Below are 19926 nucleotides of genomic sequence, written 5' to 3' on the forward strand. Positions count from 1 at the left end.
TAATAGAACAACACAAGCACAGGAAGTTCTTTGAGGAACACCCAATTGGATAGGTTATTTGTGTCCTCTTCTTACCATGTTTGGTAAAAAATAAAGAAAATAACAGAATAATGATAATAGCATGACATTTGTATTATCATATTAGTTTTACCGGTATTAGTCCGGTAAATCTAGGATTGAATAGGCTAAATGTATACCAGAGTCGATTTTCAACAGCAAGCCTAACTGTGTCCACTTGAAGCCCCTGCAAAACTTTTTTATTTATCCCTCCTGTCCTTCATCCTACACACACACATACACACACATACACACATACACACACATACACACACACACACACACACACACACACACACACACACACACACACACACACACACACACACACACACACACACACACACACACACACACACACACACACACACACACACACACACACACACATCCCCTCGCAATGCTGCATTGGCTGTGTCCCCCTAATTAAAATGTCTCCCCCTGTCAACTGCATGGCAAGGTATAATTTTCCCCAATTTACTCAGTTTAGTTTGTGAAATATATGAACCTTAAAAAAGTGTCTTATTGGAAGAATTAATTCCCACAATGCAGCAGAGGTAATGTGATCACCGATTCAGTCAGCAAGGCTCGCCGCACCATCAGTCTTAATGTTGGCCACATAGCCCCCCTCCCCCATGCACCCACATCCCCTCCCATCTCCTCTGTCATAACAGTCTGGAACCCCCCCACCACCACCACGTCCACCTCCTCCTCGTCCTGCCCCTCCCACTCTGCCCTTTCTCTCTTTGCAAGAGAAGAGACCCCGGCGAGGTAACAAAGGTCCAGGGATGATGGATGTAAATGAATGTCGCCACGCTGCGTGTGAGTGTGGGAGACGGTAATTTGCTTGTCAATACGGGGTGGCGGCGCGACTCTGGTGGCTGCCAGCGCACGAGTAGCTGTCACCGGGCATCGGCGTATATATACCACGGGGGCAATTTCACTTAGCGCTTCACTGGCAGATTGGCCCCGTGTCCTCAACTCACAGGAGAGAGGGGGGGCGGGGGGGTGAGCTCTCAGAGCCGCGGCGTGCCCCTCTTCATTAGTGCCCGCACTGAGCCAGGGGATGAGCTCAGGAACCAGCAGGAAACAATGGCCTCCGTCCCCGACTGTCCTGCCCTCTGATTACAACTGACACCTCTCACCTAACACAGGAAATTGTGTTCGGATTGTGGCCGCATCCGCCCTGACACACACTATATTCAATTGAGTAAGGAGACAAGAGGGGAATTTCCCTAATTCCACAAAAGAATTTCCCATTTTGGCCCCCACTTAATTTGCTGTTTGTGCACGGTGCCTAGCATCAATTGGCAAGTGAAAAAACAATTTAGTTAAAGCCAATGTGAACTTGATATATATATTGCTCCTTGTCTTTTTTTTTTGCTCGTGAGGTAAACAGCAGAAGGACCTTTAAGACAGGCCTGGTTTTTATCATTGGAAACAGGCTTTGAGGTTAAAGCCATTTTAAAGAAAGCATCATTGGATAAAACCGAACATCTGGGTTCTCTATACATGGGGCTGCTGTTGGGACTAAATAAATACGACCCTCTGCTTTCACTGAGCCTGATCTCAATTTTCTCTTCATCCCGCTCCGTCTTTCCGTCTCGACTCATCCGCATGCTCGCTTCGCAGTGCGTCTTGTTCCATCCCTCAACGCGCCAGTTGGTACATTTCTCTCTCTTAACGCTTCTTCCATGTCTTTTCTTTTCTCCTATCTCCATGTCACTTTTCTTCCTTTTCTCTGCTAAATTGCGCGCGGGGCCGCCACATCCTTAAGCCTTACAATATCGGATGTTAAATTGCTTGAGTGGTGACTTTACGCTGCAATTACCATCAATCACATTGCCGATGGCATCTCTTTGGGGCCGTGATAGACCTGGGACTAGTTCAGTTCAGCTCTGGCTGCCACTGTGGAGATGAAAGCAGCACACATGTTCGGTGACAACCTGACCAGATCTCAGACGGAGCCACTCGTCGCCTCAGACGGAGCGATAGGCAGAAGTGTTACCGTCGGGAACAAACGCGAGGCAAACCGCCTATTATCTTTTGTTTTGGATGTAAATGGCCGCGTAGCACAGGGCCTCGTGCGTGCGAAGAAGCCGCCTCAACCACCAACAAGTGCAGCACTTTTGACTTTGAAAGAGAAGGGATGGAGAAGAAAGAGAGAGCAGGAGGGGCAGGAAGAGGAGGGCAGAGGATGGGGAGAAACAGACAGGCTGTAGAGGCAGCTGTTTCTGTGTTTACGATGAGAGGAGCCCGGTCTTTGAAGGTAACCCAGAGCGGTGCAGCAGAGCTAGCGGTGTGCTGGGAGCTGGCTAATAGGCTGGCTAGGTGAGCAGCTGCATGGAGGCAGTGCTAAACAGAGGGACAGATGGACACATAGAGTGGATAATGCAGTGAGCAGCACTGAATGGCAGGCCTGGCTCTGGGGGCTCCTGGGCCAAGAGATGAAGCAACACACACATGCACCCACACATATATGGGTGCGCACACAAACACACAAATATTAATATTAACGCAAACACACACACACACATACATATATACACACAATTACACACAGATACACACACAAACACACACACATATGCCCACACACACTATTACCGGGAGGGCTGTATCTGGAAGTTTGTGTGTGTGTGTGTGTGTGTGTGTGTGTGTGTGTGTGTGTGTGTGTGTGTGTGTGTGTGTGTGTGTGTGTGTGTGTGTGTGTGTGTGTGTGTGTGTGTGTGTGTGTGTGTGTGTGTGTGTGTGCGCTCCATAAGGCCAGCCAGAGATTGGGGGTGTGGTGTAAGGGAGAAGTAGTGTGAGAAGGGCACGTATAGAAGGGGAGAGGGATGGAGCAGTGGAGGAAGCAGGTTGGGTGCCAGCAGATGAGACAGATGTTGGGCCATACTGGAAAGCCTCGGCACACTGCACCAGGACGCCATCCTCAGCTCCTGACATCTGGGCCTGGCCCGGGTCAGCCTGCCTGGCCGCCCTGGGCAATCAGCCTGTACAAGCCTTGTGGCAAAGTGTGGCTGGCGCTGCACTGCCTTTTAAATGGTGCGGTGCACTGGAGCACAATTAATGCCCTCCTATCCAGCCCAGCGCTCAGTGCAAGGAAAGGCAGAGGTGAACGAGACATTGACGGACAGTTGAAATACACACACGGGGAAGGACGAGCGCACACACGCAGACACACCGACTGAAAAAACACAGGACCACTCAATGTCCCATCCCGCTCAACACACATGTAGCAGGAGCATTCGTTAAGCGGTCCAATATCTGAATTATTCCGTTCATTTTCCTCTCATTTGGTTTGAGCATCGTGACAGACAGCAGTGATGAATGCTCAGTGTGGCGTCATCGCTGGGAGCGATAAAGTTGACCAAATCTGCTGCTCTATTCTCCAGCATCTGTTGCTGTGCTGCAGCCTCTTAAGTAAACAGACACACAAACAATCTCCTTTTTATCTTTATCGTACACAGGGCTCCATTGCAAATCAATCAATTTTTTGCTCTTTTAACACTAACTGAATTTGAAGCTGAGCACATAGTTAGGCAGAACTCATTTCATTTTTAGCATACATTCACGGACATTGACGATGAGACGTCTGATGATGATGAGGTTGATGTGACATCAAAGAGGCTGAGGTGGTGCATTGTATCTCTGGGCGGCTGCCAGACATCATCACACCAGCGGTGTGTGTGAGTAGGCTGAGATCTGTGCGGAGATGTCCAACGTCATCAGCAGAGTGTGTAATCTCCATTTAATGTTGTGGCAGGCAGAAAAGTGAAGCTCCTGTTTAACCCGGGACGCCTCCAGAGGGCTTGTTTTTAATTACCCGAGGCTAACGGGCTGACCTTGGTCCGGCTGTGCTCGTTTGGAATCCATGCCTGCTGAGATGTGCTGTGCTCTACAGGGACGGGGTCACAGAACAAGACCCTTGCTTCCTTTCTGTCTGCTTCGTCCTTTGTGGTAAAGAGTTTTTGTATGCAAGTGGGTGGAATGTGTGTTTATGTGTGTGTGTGTGTGTGTGTGTGTGTGTGTGTGTGTGTGTGTGTGTGTGTGTGTGTGTGTGTGTGTGTGTGTGTGTGTGTGTGTGTGTGTGTGTGTGTGTGTGTGTGTGTGTGTGGATGCCTGTGTTTGTGAGGTCTTTGTTTGTTGTCCCTCTATGTATGGAAACTACCCCATTTTTGTGTTCAGTGTTGTGTTCAGTGTTGTGTGCGCACATCAGAACCGTGCACACACACATCAGATCTGTGCACTTGCACATCAACATAGTACACCTCACACACACCTCAGCACCGCTGCTGGAGAGAATCTTAGGGCAAACACTGATGCACTATACTATTCCGCCTGCCACATATTAATCAACATATCCAAATCATAACTTACACCAACAAATCTAGTTCTCTGTGTCTCATCTGAAGCAAGGGTCTGTTGAATGTGTTTGGTGAACAGAGCTTAAGTACATTTGGTGCTCACATAACATATTCAACTATGGTGTGGTACGCTCAGAGGTAGAGGGAGAAAGAAAGGGAATACAGCTCAACTTCTGACAGCCACTCCCGGACTTAACCTTCAGCCCGCCTACTGCCCCCAGACACCATGGTGGGTAATTGGGGAGGGGGGGGGGGGGGGTAGACAGATGTGCCCCAGCCTTGGCCAGCGGCAGGCCCTCATTCATCCCTGCTTATGTAGATGCCATTCTTCTGGAGGTGTTGTTAAAACATCTCCCTGCCCTCCTCCTGATTGTATTTATTGTTCTGTAACTCCTGGAGGTGAGTGTTGCTCCAGAAGTGCTCCCCCCCAAGCCCCCCTCCCCCCCTGTCTCCCCCTGCCTAATCACTACTCTCACAAAGGGAAGTCTGACTGCCTTTAATTGAAGGCAGGAGTCTAATTATGCTCCTTTTCCGGAACAATAAAGTTCTACCCACACAAGGACATGGGGATGCCCGTAGACGGGCCTGGTAACATCTGTCCGGCAGACTCCACTTCCGCTCCCTGACTCAAGTGTTTAGCCTGGAGTCACACGCGGTCAACAGAGAGCCATGATACGTCTCTCTTTCTTCTCTTTCAACCTTCTCTCTCTCTCTCTCTCTCTCTCTCTCTCTCTCTCTCTCTCTCTCTCTCTCTCTCTCTCTCTCTCTCTCTCTCTCTCTCTCTCTCTCTCTCTTTCTCCCTCCCTCTCTCTCCCTGACATTGTCGCTTGCGCTCCACCTTTCTGTCTCTTTAACGCTCTATCACACACACAGTGACATTGACATTAACTTGGGAGACTAGACTGATTAAAAAAAAAAGGAAAAGGAGAAAGTAGTGTCCGGTCCTGTGTCCATTCCTGCCGAAGACAAAAGGCTGTTTGTGAGCATGGTGGGGGCGGTGCTATCATTGTAGGGAACATAATCAGTCTGTCATTTCCGCTGCCCGTGTGCTCTTGTTATCCCCAGGTCCCCCCTAGAAGAATAGTGCTTTTGTGCCGCCGCTTATATGGCAGCGATAAAGTTTCTCACAGAAGCGCATACGTGTTTATATCTGGAGATATGTGCATGGACACAAAGTGCTTTGTTTGGCTCACTGCTGGGCTCGAGGCGCTGCCGTCGGGGCACAAGGGCCACCGGGGCTGGGTCGGCCTTTTCCTTGGACATAATGCAGTCTGTATGTGGCTAGTCCAACCAGGAAATGAGACAGGCCATGCTGATTAGCCATAGGAACAGAAACGTGATTCTGCTCGACAGGCCGATCTGATTGATTCAACCAAAGGAAACCAGAAGATTTACCCAGTTTTTGGATAACAGGCCAATGGGGGTTGGTCTGGGCGGCTGTCTCAGACTGACCGGCGTAGAAGACCTGTGTATAATATAACGCGCTCTCTCTCACTCTCTCTCTCTCCCTACTCTCTCTCTCTCTCTCTCTCTCTCTCTCTCTCTCTCTCTCTCTCTCTCTCTCTCTCTCTCTCTCTCTCTCTCTCTCACTCTAATGGGCAAGTTTCAGACTCTAGCTCTGTTTGACAGACCTTCTACCCTTTTCTTCAGGAGACTAAAGCCAATTTCACCACTTACCTCCAGCCCAATCAATAATGTCCCACGGTAGAGAAGTCTAGACAGTATTGCTGAACTCAAGTAGTCAAAAATTAGCAGCACCATTGAATAAAGCCAAAACCATCATTAAAGTTCCCATCGCAATGTTTTATTTCAGTTTTATCCTTATCCAAATTCTAAAAGTGTAATTGTAAGTCATAAAAATGTCTATTTACTATGAAGGACAATATGATTGATTCTAATATAGGATCCATCATAACACAATAGCCCTGCTATATGGAATACCAAAGTGTGTAATACTTCTACAACTGTATGAATAACCGTAACTACGTAAGAACTACGGTTGCCGTATAATCAGTCCAGTTATAGAAATATAAAGTGAGCCTCTGGAGTAGAACCCCATCACAGGAATAAGTGTCATGGAGTACCTCACCAGTCATATTAACCGCAGCTCTGAGCCATAAATCCAATGGATGGAAAACGTACTTGAAGCGATGCCAAGAATAATAGCTGTGTTGACATCAGTATTCTTTGTACAGGTTTCTAAGCCTTAATAATGCCTGTGTTTAACGTATTCTGTGATACGAGTCCAACAGAGGTTGGGTTTTATTTTTCTTCTAACATTGTGGGATGGCGAGCGAGTGCCTCACGTGACCATGAAGAGACCAATCACTGGCCTCCAACTTCAATAGGAAACTGTGTGGATCTAGAGAAATGAGAGATCTTTACTCACACACTTGCATTCAGTCTGCAAACTTTTCTGTCTGTGATGAGTGGAAAATAAGGGCTCCAAGTATCTTGAATGAAAGCCATCTCTGTGTGGTTTTTAAGACTGCTGTCTCTCTCCCTGGGTTCAGCCTTTGAAATACAGTTAAGACCTTTGATGGAGGTTCTCTGCCAACCTCATGGAAATAGTGGATAGACCTAAAGGAGAGAGAGAGAGAGAGAGAGAGAGAGAGAGAGAGAGAGAGAGAGAGAGAGAGAGAGAGAGAGAGAGAGAGAGAGAGAGAGAGAGAGAGAGAGAGAGAGAGAGAGAGAGAGAGAGAGAGATGAAGGCAGACAGAGGCCGACAGAATTTCTGTGAGAGGAAAAGAGAGAATATAAAACTTTGAATGTATTGCGGGCTTTGGATGTTAACGCCTTGTGGGTTTCTTCATCTCCCTACAGCAACTGTACGCCGCCCAGCTCGCCAGCATGCAGGTCTCTCCCGGAGCCAAAATGTCCCACCTCCAACAGCCCACCAACGCCAGCGGGCCCATCTCTCCGTCCTCTCTGAAGAATGACAAGAGATCCTCAAGTCCTATGGTGCAAGTCAAGGTACACCTCCTCAACTCTTCACTTCCCTTCCTCCCCTCTCCATTTCCTTCCATCTCCTTCCAAGCAGCCCTAGACCCGGTCTACTCCACGGCTGTCTCAATAAGCCAGCATAAGCAACACGCGCCTCTTGCAAGCGGGCCATTGCTGAGCCCACTGAACTCCTAGCAGGCCATCAATCTGTGGGCTTTTAACAAGGCCCTCTCTCTCTCTCAACCAGAACTTTGTGGACATGGTTGCTATGGCTTTGGGAGCTCCAAGCGAGCAATTTGTGGAACACATGGTTTCAGATCACAAAGAAACCGTGTTTTTTTGCTGGAATGAAACAAAGCCATTCCGACGGACCGTCAGAGTAGTGTTATTCAAATGTAAGAAAAAATGATGCAAAACCCGGATTGATTTTTCTTTTTTTCACGTCTTGTAAATCAACCGAATACAGAAGGTATTTCATGCTGCTGTATGGCACAGGGCCACTAGATCTCCACACAGATCAGAGCCCATATATATCATCCCCACTCACCAATGCCATAATCGCAAACATACGCCCATTTGGAAATATTTAACTCAATAATATCACAATGGAGAACACATATAAATCATGTCGTTAAGGCCAGGGCAGAGTTAGGGTATACAGTTCCCTTTTGCTCTTTTTCTTTCTTTTACCCGTGCACACACACATCTGCCTGCACCTGAGATTAATAAAAAATGGCCATCAAAAGAACACAATTCAGTCATAGACTATTGATTTCCATTCATTTTCCAGATGAAGGTCAAATTAATTAGGAAGACAAAATGTCTTACAAGATTGTTCACGTTTTAGAAAACATTGCTATTTAGTCAAAAGGGGGGAACTTAAATTGAGAGTGATTACCTTTCATTTGAAACAAAGGAGTAAGGATTTTTTATTCTATGTCCCCCTAACTGTATCCCTGTTTCTGAATAGCACAGCGGCCGGGTCCCGAGGCTTCAGTCATTTGTTTGCACAAGGAGTCACTTTAGCTTTGACAAATATCCTTTAATGACACAATGACCTCTCATTTTAGTTAAATGACCGCATTTGACTTTCCTGTAATTGCTTAACCATACACTCCAAATCGTGTGTCCCACACAGTATTGTCCAGGCATCATGGTCATTTTGTACTAAAAAGAAAACCCCCGTTTTGGTTAGGGTTAAGCATTATTTATTATGTCAAACTCTTAGTTAAGCATAGCATATAAATGTAGACTTTCCGACATTGTGAATCATCATTTAATAAATGCAGAGGACAGATCAGCCTATAGGGCTAAATAAAGTAGACAAAAGAGGACCTAGCTACAACCTGGTTCCATTGATGCCCGTGCAACATCAATCACACATCAACCACTAGCCATCGCACCTCCACATAAGCACTGTTTGTTACGTGATCCTCTGAGCACAGAAACCTGTTCATCTGACATTATCTTCACCCCCAACCGTATCCTACTGCTCTGAATGGAGCGGGGAGCTCATTCATACCGATGACATATCACCACTAAGCCACTTACGGCTTTTCCTTTTTTTCCCCTTCCTTATCACATTATAAATAACCTGAGCCGATGCCACGTGAAGCGATTCATAAAAGCGAGCATGCCGCAACGAGGAAGGAAATTAGAAAACAAGTTAATGAAGTAGATAATGCAAGACAACACACGGTGAATAGAAGAACAGCTGTCTTTGATCATCTGCATCAGCTGTTATCTGGTCATTATTTATTCTTCGAAACCAGAGTGCAGAGGCAGCGTGCGGGGAGGGAAGGAGGGGGGGAGAGAACAGATGAAGATGTACAGAGAGGCAGAATCTGCTTTAATTAGCGTGAACAAAGGCACTGGGCAACTGTGAGGAAGACCGCGGTGGCACGGTGCCTAAGGATGGATGAGACGGGGAGAGTGTTGTGGAGGGGAGGAGAAAGGGAAGAAATAGGGGGGGGGGGGAGGACAGAGACGGAGAGGAAGTGTGAGGAGGAAGGATGGGGTCATTGAAAGCCTGGGAAAGCAATGCTGCTCTGTTAATGGAATGGGTGTGTGTGGGGGGGTGTATGTGGTGTGAGGGTGTCAGCACCTGCTTGTGTCCAACGCTAATTCCTCTTCTTCTTTTCATCCTCTCCTCGGTGCTACAGGAGGAGGGCACACAGCCTCTCAACCTCTCTGCCCGGCCCAAGGACCTGGGGAAGTCCCCCAACTCCCCGACAGGGAACTTGTTCTCCAGCAGCAAAGGCAGCCCCAACAGCATGATGGGGAAGGGAGGACTCTCTAGCCCCCTGGGTGGAGGCCTCGGCCGGGGCTCCTCTCTGGGTAAGAACCACCGTTTCTCAAAACCTGAAGGAAAAGATAAAGTTTTGACCGCGTTTGCCACAACTTTTTGTTACTGGACATTCTGCAGTATGTTGCTGGTTGAATTGTGTGTTAATGTTCCCTTCTGTACGGCTCTGCAGATATCCTCTCCAGTCTGAATTCAACTGCGTTGTTTGGGGACCAGGATGCTGTGATGAAGGCCATTCAAGAGGCCAGGAAGATGAGAGAGCAGATCCAGAGGGAGCATCACCAGCAGGGCCTGGAAGCCAAGCTCTCTGCCCTCACCTCCATGGGCCTCAACAACTGCCGAGTTGACAAGGTTAGGCCTGCATCCAAACTGTCTGTCTGCCTGGGTTTCAAGTCACCCATTATGCTTGGGTTATATATGAAATGCTCTGATTTATTATGCTGATTTGAAATTGAAATGAGATATGTCATCGTAATATCCACTACAAAATCTTGATTAAGGACATTCCTTTGACCACACAGGCTGGTGAGATAAAGTTCTGCTCAAATCAAACTAGGTAATAAAGTGGAACACAGCAGTTGTGGTTAATGCATGTCTTAAGACCAATGTTTCTCTTTAATCCCTGTCCAAGGTGCTGCTATTGATTGGCATAGAGACAGTACAGCAAAGTTTGAGTGTGTGTGTGTGGTTGTATGTGTGTGTGTGTGGTAGACTTTATGACTGTGTGTTTAAGTGTGTGTGGTTTTGTATGCGTGTGTGTGTTTGTGTTTGTGCGGTTGAAGATGTGGTTGTGTGTGTGTGTTCTTGTGTGTCTGTGTGTGTGTGTGTGTGTGTGTGTGTGTGTGTGTGTGTGTGTGTGTGTGTGTGTGTGTGTGTGTGTGTATGTGAGTGTGTGTGTGTGTGTGTGTGTGTATGTATGTGAGTAGTGCCCAGTCTTGTTGATATCGGTGTGGGGGCAAGACAGGCCGAAGTATTGCCCGGTGTGGGCTAAAAACACTCTGAAGTCTCTGCCCAATTAAAGTCGTCTGGCGGCCCACTCCGTCCCCCGACGTGGGACGCCTATCGCTTTGTACCGGGAGCACACACTCCCAGGGATTCCCTTTAAAAATATCTTCAATCGATGAGTCAATCAAGGAGAGAAAAAAAAAAAGCTGTCCTCCTCCCGTCAGTCTTGAGGCCACGCTGCCAGTTGGCTGTGAGACGCAGGCAGGATCTCTTGGAGCAATGCTCATTAATAATGCAGCACCTGACACTTTCAACCAACACCCGCAACTAGGTCAATGTATATGTAAAGAAGTCGACCAACATCTATTTTGATTTTCCCTCCTCGTTCTGGAGTTTGGAGCAGACCACCGTCCAGACAGGTGGCCGTGCTCGGCGACAGTACGTTGTGGGGGGAAGATTCGCAGAGTGCAGATTCTACCTTCAACTCCTGTTTTTCCCAAGCAGGAACAAAAAATTAACCAGGGCAAATCATTGAAGTACAAGGTTCCTCTGGATAAGTAGTATACAAAACATGTAAATGTGCACAAACATTTGACCAAAATAAAAACATTCACATTTATTTTACTAACTGGTCCGTGTGTTAGGCTCTTAGCACCCGTGTGCCAGGCTGTTGAAAAGAAGCCCCCTCCTTCAGCGCTCCTCCTTCTCCTGCTGGGTGGTTTGTAACGTGAGCCTGCGGTCAGCCACGCAGCGGAACGTTCCACGAGATGACATAAATATGGAGGCTGAACAATGGCCGACTGAAAAGAAGCACGCGAACACAACGTGGGTCTACAGCTATATTGTTCTCAGCAGGTAGAGCTTAACGCCCTCATCCACCCACCGGGCCTTTGGTAGAGTTGAGTTTTGACTCCCCGCGAATGGTTGACTTGTCAGCTCAGCCGGTGTGTAAGCAGTCGTTTCTGGTGAGGGAATGTGTTTTCTTAGGTTCATCCGGGGGTACCTTACAAACACAGTCACTCCTCACCTATTGAGCGCCTCCTATTCTTCCCTGTTCAGTCTCGGCAGAGAAAGGATAGAAACAAGACACAAAGAGAGAAAAATGGTCTGCTATTTTGTCAGAAAGTACGGTTTGAAAATACTTTAGCGAGGGAGGATTGTAAGAGTGACTTCAGAACCAGAGCACCTTGTACTCAGGGGATAACAACAGCGATGACCTCCTACAGACACCAATACAATAAAGTACATTTAGCAAATAGCAAGAATAGAAGAAAACCCTTGGGGATAAGGACTGCTCTTACTTATAATGTGCATGTGTGTCTGACTAGTAATGAAAAACCCTTATATTCGGCACAAATAATCCTTTATTACAATATATTTCACATGTTTTTCATCCACATGTTGGATGGGGACGGCCGGCAGTGTAGTGTTGAATAGCATAGTCTAGAATGGGAGATTGAACCAATGAACCAATTGGAAATGTACTGTACTGGCTTATCTCAGCTAGACTTAATACCAACCAGCATCAAATACTGCTACACTAACAAACATACAGCCACCTCATTGCTCCGGCCGAACTTAGAGGAACAGCTGACCAATTCAGCCTATAGAATGCGGGCCCATCATTTCACTCAGGATGCTGCAATGTAAAAAAATTAGGCTATAACTCAGTGATGAGATGAAAGATGGATAGCAGTGAGAGAAAGAAGGAGAGGTGAGAGTAGAAGAGAGAGGGAGAGAGAGAAAGAGCCAAGCCATCTGCTGATCCAAGAAAACTGTCCATGGAGATTTGAGTACGCTAGGTAAAAGCTTTCACTTTGGTCAGTTTCAGAATATTAATATTTCAGCCACACGTCTCACCTGACATAAATACAGTGTGCTCTTTAATAGCTCCCCTCCCGAGTCCCTTGTTTGGAAGTTTATCACAGTGAGAGCTCACATGCAGAAAGCTCTGAGAAAGGTAACATAAATGGGATTAAGGAGAGGTTAAAATCATCGAGTGTGGCCGTTAGTGGGGGATATTAAATATTGATTTATTCTAGTGTAAAGACCGGCCAGAGGAGTGGATATAAGTGCTGCCCATTGAAGGATCAATTCATCTTTAATACAACGTGTGTCCGTGGAATACAATGCGCCCATCTCCAACCTCAACGGCTACTGTATAGCCCCCTGTTGGCCCCCGCACTCTGCCCACGCCTTTCCCTCTCCCCCTTTCGTCTCTCTCCTTCATACGTCTCCTTAACTAGTGCACTGACCGAGGAGACAGAGAAGGCCCTACTGTCCCACAGCATACAAAACCTTAACTTAAAATATTCATGCTTTCCAAGAGCATATTTTCTTGCTTGTCTCTCTATTTGTCTTTTTCTACTATTGCCCTTCAGTACAATAAAACCTTTTAAAACGCTCGCACAATTTACCTGTTTGAAATATTCATCTGAAGGTATTATTGTCTGCAGACGGCGATCACTTTGTTCCATTATTTACCATCCCCTCCACGCTTTTATCTTTGAACGAGCTAGAATACCTAAAGTCAAACACATCAAAATCCATTTGTATGTTTGGAATTGTTTCCTGCGATTATGTAGGCTTGCTGTAGCTAAAACAGGATGCACTGCTTTCAGGGTCATGGTTGAATAAGTCAATGTTCGTTCGACTCCCTTAGCTGTGAGGAACAGCATGTAACATGTATGTAAAGGAACGTGCATAACAGTTTCATAGAAAATCAAAGTAAAAATAAACGTCACACAACTAAGTGGAAGAAAACCCATGGACAAACAAAGAGAAAGTATGAATAAACATGCCTTTTCCTCTACCCTTGATGCTTATACTAAATGTTAATGTATTGCCCTAGAGGTGGCTGGGATAAAATGTATTCCTCTGCTGACATGTCCCAAACTGGAATCAAAAGGTGAAAGGCCAGTGTATTAACCTATTGAACTGCCCTCTCTGACCCGCCAGCTCTCCCCAACTCCGTATTGATGGGTGCAGTTGTCTATGGCTCCTGTGCCCAGCCGCTAAATATTCCAATAGAGCTTATACCATTGGTCCACGGTATCCTGAGTCCTAACTTATTGGTTGAAGTACTGCACACTTCTTTGTGTGTTTGTGTGCAAGTGTGTGTGCATATACCTGTGTGTGTGTGTGTGCGTGTCTGTGTGTGTGTGTGTGTGTGTGTGTGTGTGTGTGTGTGTGTGTGTGTGTGTGTGTGTGTGTGTGTGTGTGTGTGTGTGTGTGTGTGTGTGTGTGTGTGTGTGTGTGTGTGTGTGTGTGTGCACGTGTGTAATGCCAGGCCCCTATTCAGGCAAAGCCCTCACAAAGACTTTGAATATAATCTTGTCTGGTCTGCAGCCCTGGAAGCAATTTTCTGCTCCTTTTCGACTGCTGTCTTGGAAATTGCTAACCAAGGCAGTTTGGCTGCAATGTAAATCCCTGGCATACAAGGGTTTGCCCATCCAAATTAGATTATGCTCAGTTCCCAGACATAGGCTGCAGCCAGCAAGTGTTATTGTGAAGATTGCTTACATTAATGCTTTGTCCAATTGTTCACATCTGCCAAAGAATAAAAATAGTCTATAATTCTAGATGTTTGTGTATGTGCGTGTGTGTGTGTGTGTGTGTGTGTGTGTGTGTGTGTGTGTGTGTGTGTGTGTGTGTGTGTGTGTGTGTGTGTGTGTGTGTGTGTGTGTGTGTGTGTGTGTGTGTGTGTGTGTGTGTGTGTGTGTGTGCACGTCTGTGTGCGTGAGATGCTGTCCAAGGTCAGGGAATATTGTTTTCTCAGTTCAACCTCCCCTTCACGGCTGCATCTTTGATGGGTCATTTGGCTGATGTAACTCCATTATTTTTCCTACTTTTGTTAGTTTCAAATGGTGAATTTCTGGCATGCCTTAGTTTCTGTGGAATTGAATCTGGCAGTGGTGACTGAGATGTGTAATGCTGCGCTCACTGCTGGAATCGGACTACAAAGACAAGAGGAGGAGAGGGCCACAAAGGGCCAGTTATGTATGCTTGCGGCAGGCACATAATAGCTCCAGTTACCCACAGGTCAAAGGATTAAGGCCAGATAGTGAGGAGCTCTGGGCGACACCGCACCGCGGTGCCCTGTGCTAGCAGGAGGGTCTGATAAACAGGAGAGCTGAGCTCCACTCAACAGTTCCTGGAGGAGCTTGTGAACAGCGCGGGGTCAGTTAGAGCCAGAGCCCCGTGGACTAACATCATCGCCACACAAATGATTTGAACACAACGTGGAGGAGGGAGAGCCCATAAAATGCACCATATGAAATTCAATTTGAAGGGTCAGATTTTGTGGTTTGGACTTTTTGCATTGCTTCCAAGGAAACAGAATACAGCGACCTGAGTCATGGAAGCATTATGCTACATAATGAAGGCAGGAAAAAGAGGATGCGAACGGGCAACGGGATCGTCGTCAGCTCTCTTTTATAAAACTTTATAGGTAATATAACATTTACCAACCATGTCTAATTGAAGATAATGAGTTTAAAAAAGGAAATGCCTTTGTACTTAATGGGTCTACGATAGGTACCCATACTGGCTTTTATGGGATGTAGAGGAAGGAACAGCTGTCAGCCTGTTGTGAGTGCTACTGTCTGTACTGCTGCTACTGTCGGTCCTGTGAGGCAAAGCAGAGGAAAAGGAGCTAGGAAGAAAGACAGAGAGAGAGAGGGAGAAAAAAACGTCTTCATGAAAGGGACTGCGGTTCTACCGCACGGCTGGATGTACTTAGGATGCAAATGGTTCAAAACTACCAACTACTGGAACGCTACAGACTTATAAATAACATAGCAATTGGTCACAATCAAAACACACAAGCGACACACAAAGGGAGATCTGTGAGGTAGCTGCAGTCAAGAGTGTCTTAAACTCCTTTTGTATACCCGTGTTTACTGTGAGCCATTACGGCACATCTCAATTTGAAACGTTCAAGAGTTTGAAGGAACTTAAGCCAACAGTGATCTTTGGCTCATAAATGCAAAGCTTAGTGTTGTGGTTGTAGATGCATGACCTATAACTTTCCACATGTCTGCTGGGCGCTCCTGGCGGAGACAGGCCAGAAGAGAATGAAGTGACATAAGTGACTGTTGGGAGATTTTCAGCAGCTAAACTTTCCCATCGTTTTAAGTAACAAGGAGAATAAATGAGGTGCTTTGTAATCCGGCAGCAAGGAAACAGTACGATAACATCTAAGCATTATTAATGCTAAGTGCTTTGCAAAGTTTTGGATTAACATCGTCACATCTGTTGTAGTTTGCCCTTATTCTGTGATGAATGTCATTGTACAAAATATAAAAAATATCTATATATGTACAACTCAACCTGCTAGTGATCCTTTTGCCTTTTTAAAGGATTGAACAGGTGGACCCGGGCTAGTCTTAGCAAGCCTAAGGGTTTTTACAACTCAAAGTGCCTTAATAAAGAGCACCTCAACCACTCATTACATTACCCTAACCAGCCGTCGTTCTTCACCAGCTTTTCCCTAACCGTCGAAAACTAGAAACGACAGACTTCTCTACGGTTTTCCTAAGCATGGTTTTAAGTATATAAAGTTATAAACACACGGCTATAATTGCAGCTTTCTAAATTAATATATTGTATTAAACTGCACCGTTCCCCATTCATACATCAAAAACATGAAAACCCTGCAATCAGTCCAGGCCAATTCTGACTGCCCTCCACATCTGCACTTGAACAATCCCAGGGCATATGGTGTCCCTATAGTCGGAGGCTATTTATACAGTAAGAGCAGTGCGTAAAAGAGTGTCAGGATCAGCATCGTAATCATAAATACAGGGCAGAGGCCGGCACAATGCACAGGCCGCGTGCCACCCGCCTTCTGCCTAGAACACACCCTGTGGGCAGAGCTGCAGGCCTCCGGCACATGTTCTGTGGCCTGGCAGATTAAAGCCCTCTGCACAGCGCTGACACAGGCTCTCTGGTTGGAGTTCCACACACACACACAAAAAGTTCCACTGACTCTGCCATCCATTCTTCTCTCTCTCTCACTCTTTCTCTCTCTGTCTCCCCCCTCTTTCCCTCCCTCCTCTCCCCCCCCCCCCCCCCTCTCTCTCTCTCTCTCTCTCTCTCTCTCTCTATCTCTCTCTGCTTTCCATTCTCTCTCTCCCTCTACTACGTAGACCTTGCGGGGGCCGCCAGGGGAATAGAATGCATGTGTGACCAAACTTTACAGACAAAGACACACGGGGCTAGATGAAATTATTGTGGGTGGCATGTTTCCACTCCAACTTGGATTGGCCTGCTGTAATTGACGTTGTGGGATTGGGGGGGAGCTGCATGCTGAAGTCATTTGAGGGAGGGACCCTTCGTCTGCCAGCGGTCTTGGTCAGAAAGGGTGGGGAACAATATGTTCTATGACATCTTTCATATCCCCTCCCTCGCTCGCTCCCTGCTCCTCCCCAAAGCCGTCATCCCCCTCTTTGTTCTGCTGCCTTGCTAAATCATTTTACCCGTACTCTATCCTCTTTTATGACCTTTGCTTTACTTAGTATTCAATAACTTATACAGGGCACTCCTCTAAGACATATGTTGACCAGCAACCCATCCCCCCCAGAGAGACAGTTGCAATGCTGTGTGTCCTTTGCTTTGGAGTGATCAGTAAAAATTTAATGACACTATAAAATAATAAAAGTGCCATTAATTTATCACAGCACCGCCGGTAAGCATTAGTTCACTGAATATTTCCAAGCCTTTAAACAAAAAGCCTGATGTCGTGCGGGCAATTTATGGCCATAAATGTAGCTGTAATACACATTTCCAGACATAAATTAGCAAAATTATAACCAATAAGTATATTAAATTCAGTATATTAAATAAATTAAAATGTGTGGTTCAACACGGCGAAGTGTAATCTTAATTAGCATAGCTTACACAAGGTAAGAAGCATTAACAAAGACATTTATGACACCCAAGAATGCAAAACTGCTTGCTCATATTAATGAAGCCCTTATTCTAAATCACAAGGGCACAAACTTTCACTTGCACAGCATTTCAATGAAGTGACGCTTCCTAGAAGAATGTGGCAACAACCTTGTGTCTGTTCACCTCTGTAGCGCGTTGACGCTCCCTAATCCTACGATTCTGGGAGAGAAAGAGAGATGTTGAGGATGGGGAGCTATTCTAGTGATTAATAAAAGCTCATTGATGGATGGCCCTCGCTCTCCATGATGCTTAATGATCATGAGTTTATAAAAGGAATTGATTGATCAAGGGGGAGACCAGTGGTGCACAGGGCTACGGAAGAGATGGCTAATTTATTATGCCCCGTTCCCCCGGAAGCTGTGTATTCCCGCGCTGTCCAAGCAGCATCGGAACAAGCACCGTGTGGCTAATCGCACATCAGTCACTTTGTCATCAGGCTCGCTAGCTTCTTTCATTAAGTGCAATAAATGTTCACTGGGTGATGAACACGGTGCTGTGCTTGTGTCTGTATGTGTGTGTGTGTGTGTGTGTGTGTGTGTGTGTGTGTGTGTGTGTGTGTGTGTGTGTGTGTGTGTGTGTGTGTGTGTCTGTGTGTGTGTGTCGGTGTGTGTGTGTGTGTGTCGGTGTGTGTGTGTGTGTGTCGGTGTGTGTGTGTGTGTGTGTGTGTGTGTGTGTGTGTGTGTGTGTGTGTGTGTGTGTGTGTGTGTGCACATGGCTATGTGTGCATGCATGTGCGCGTGCAAACGTGTGTCGTGCTTGTGTGTGTGGGACTTCACACAGAGCAGGGAGAAAGGCCCTTCACTCTGTCTTGTCTTTACATAGCGTCCCAGTGCCCAGCAGGGACCACTACATATGTCATCATTAGAAAACACTTAGTAAGCAGAGGGCCGTCACTCGGACAGCCTCTAATCACAGCCATAAGCAGGTAGTGCTTAATTGTATATCAGAATCACTCAGCGGCCCATAAATAATGACTGCTCCTTTGAGTGCGCTGGTCAATTACAGCCCTCTTTCTGTCGTCCTCACGGCCCCGGCTTTTGAGGAGATAGTCATTGAATAAATAAAAGCAAGAGGACACGCAAGACTCTGTGAAAAGCCTCAAATGCAACGCATGATCCCTTGTCTTGCATTTTATGGACATGACCATTTTTAAGATTTTGACTTTCAGACTAATGGGATAATTGTATTCATACAAATGTGTAAATATTTGCTGGGTTTGCTATATCAATAGATATGTTTGACTTTATACATCTAGTATTAGGCAAACCAAAACAGAAGTCAAAGTGTATCTGGGCTGGTTCAGTGAGGGGTAAATGTGTACATTAACTCCCATGTGAGAAACGGTGGAAAACAAACAAATCGTTTGAGTGAGAAGAGAACAACAGAGGGGCTGAAAGATTCATGTGCACACCGGTGTCAGTGACGCTGCCGCCACCGCCGTCTGTGTGTGTGTGTGGGGGGGGGGGGTTGTGTGTGGCAGCCGGGGAGCTGTTAGCTTTGTGTTGAGACTCACACCTGAGAAAGCGCTCAGTGTGTGTGTGTGTGTGTGTGTGTGTGTGTGTGTGTATGTGTGTGTGTGTATGTGTGTGCGCGTGTGATGAGAGAGGTGATAGCAGGGGTTAGGGCAGACGGTGCACCTCTGCTCGGAGATTGAACACTCACCCTGGGAGTAAAACAAATGGTGTTCACTGAAAGGCTGCAGCAACATGCCCGCTTTTAGTGTCATCCGGGTGGAACCTGGGAGGGGGAGGGGGCGGGGATTATTTGTATCATGCAGAGTCAAAGTGTCCATCTTCTACTTGAGTCTTTAGAGAGGAAGACAGCCCTCTGCTAATGCCTTGTGTATTCACCGAGGAACTAGGTCATCCAACAATGGAGCCCGCAGCAGTCGGCACTCTCCCCCTGCATAATACATTAAGTGTAATGCGCAGCAACTATTCAGGAGGGCCTCCCGAAAGCTGTTATTTTATTCTGTAAATGCACACGGACATGACATTTAATATTGTCACTGAGCGGAGTGAATGACAGGGTTTCATTGTGCGTCAAGTACAACATGATGCCAAGCTTAATCTGAGCATAAAGCGACACGACAAAAGGGAAAACACGGTGTGTTCTCCAAAGCATGAACTCTGAATAAATGATGGGCCGCTGCGCGCAGGGCGCCACAGACCGGGAGAGGGGCGCTGGATGGAGGAGGAAGATTACAGAGGAAAATCTGAGCGCTGCAAAGAGGGCCACAGCCCCCATTGTGTGGCCGGGATCACAACGTATTCCTGCTGTAAATCTATTTACAGCACCCCTGGCCCTCACTGTCTCTCCACCGCCTCGCTGTCATCCATTATGCCGGCTGTTGAATGC

At 46.6% G+C, this 19926-nt stretch overlaps 1 protein-coding gene across 1 annotated transcript in view; it reads left to right on the forward strand.

Annotated features, from left to right (window-relative positions):
• Positions 1–19926, forward strand: part of sox6 (SRY-box transcription factor 6) — a 136108-nt gene that overhangs the window by 101676 nt on the left and 14506 nt on the right. Inside the window, 3 exon segments of the mRNA XM_060071485.1 lie at positions 7248–7397; positions 9530–9704; positions 9845–10023. Of these exon segments, the coding sequence (XP_059927468.1) occupies positions 7248–7397; positions 9530–9704; positions 9845–10023 (504 nt within the window).

Source organism: Gadus macrocephalus, chromosome 14 (assembly GCF_031168955.1).
Source record: "Gadus macrocephalus chromosome 14, ASM3116895v1".
Classification (NCBI taxonomy): Eukaryota; Metazoa; Chordata; class Actinopteri; order Gadiformes; family Gadidae; genus Gadus; species Gadus macrocephalus.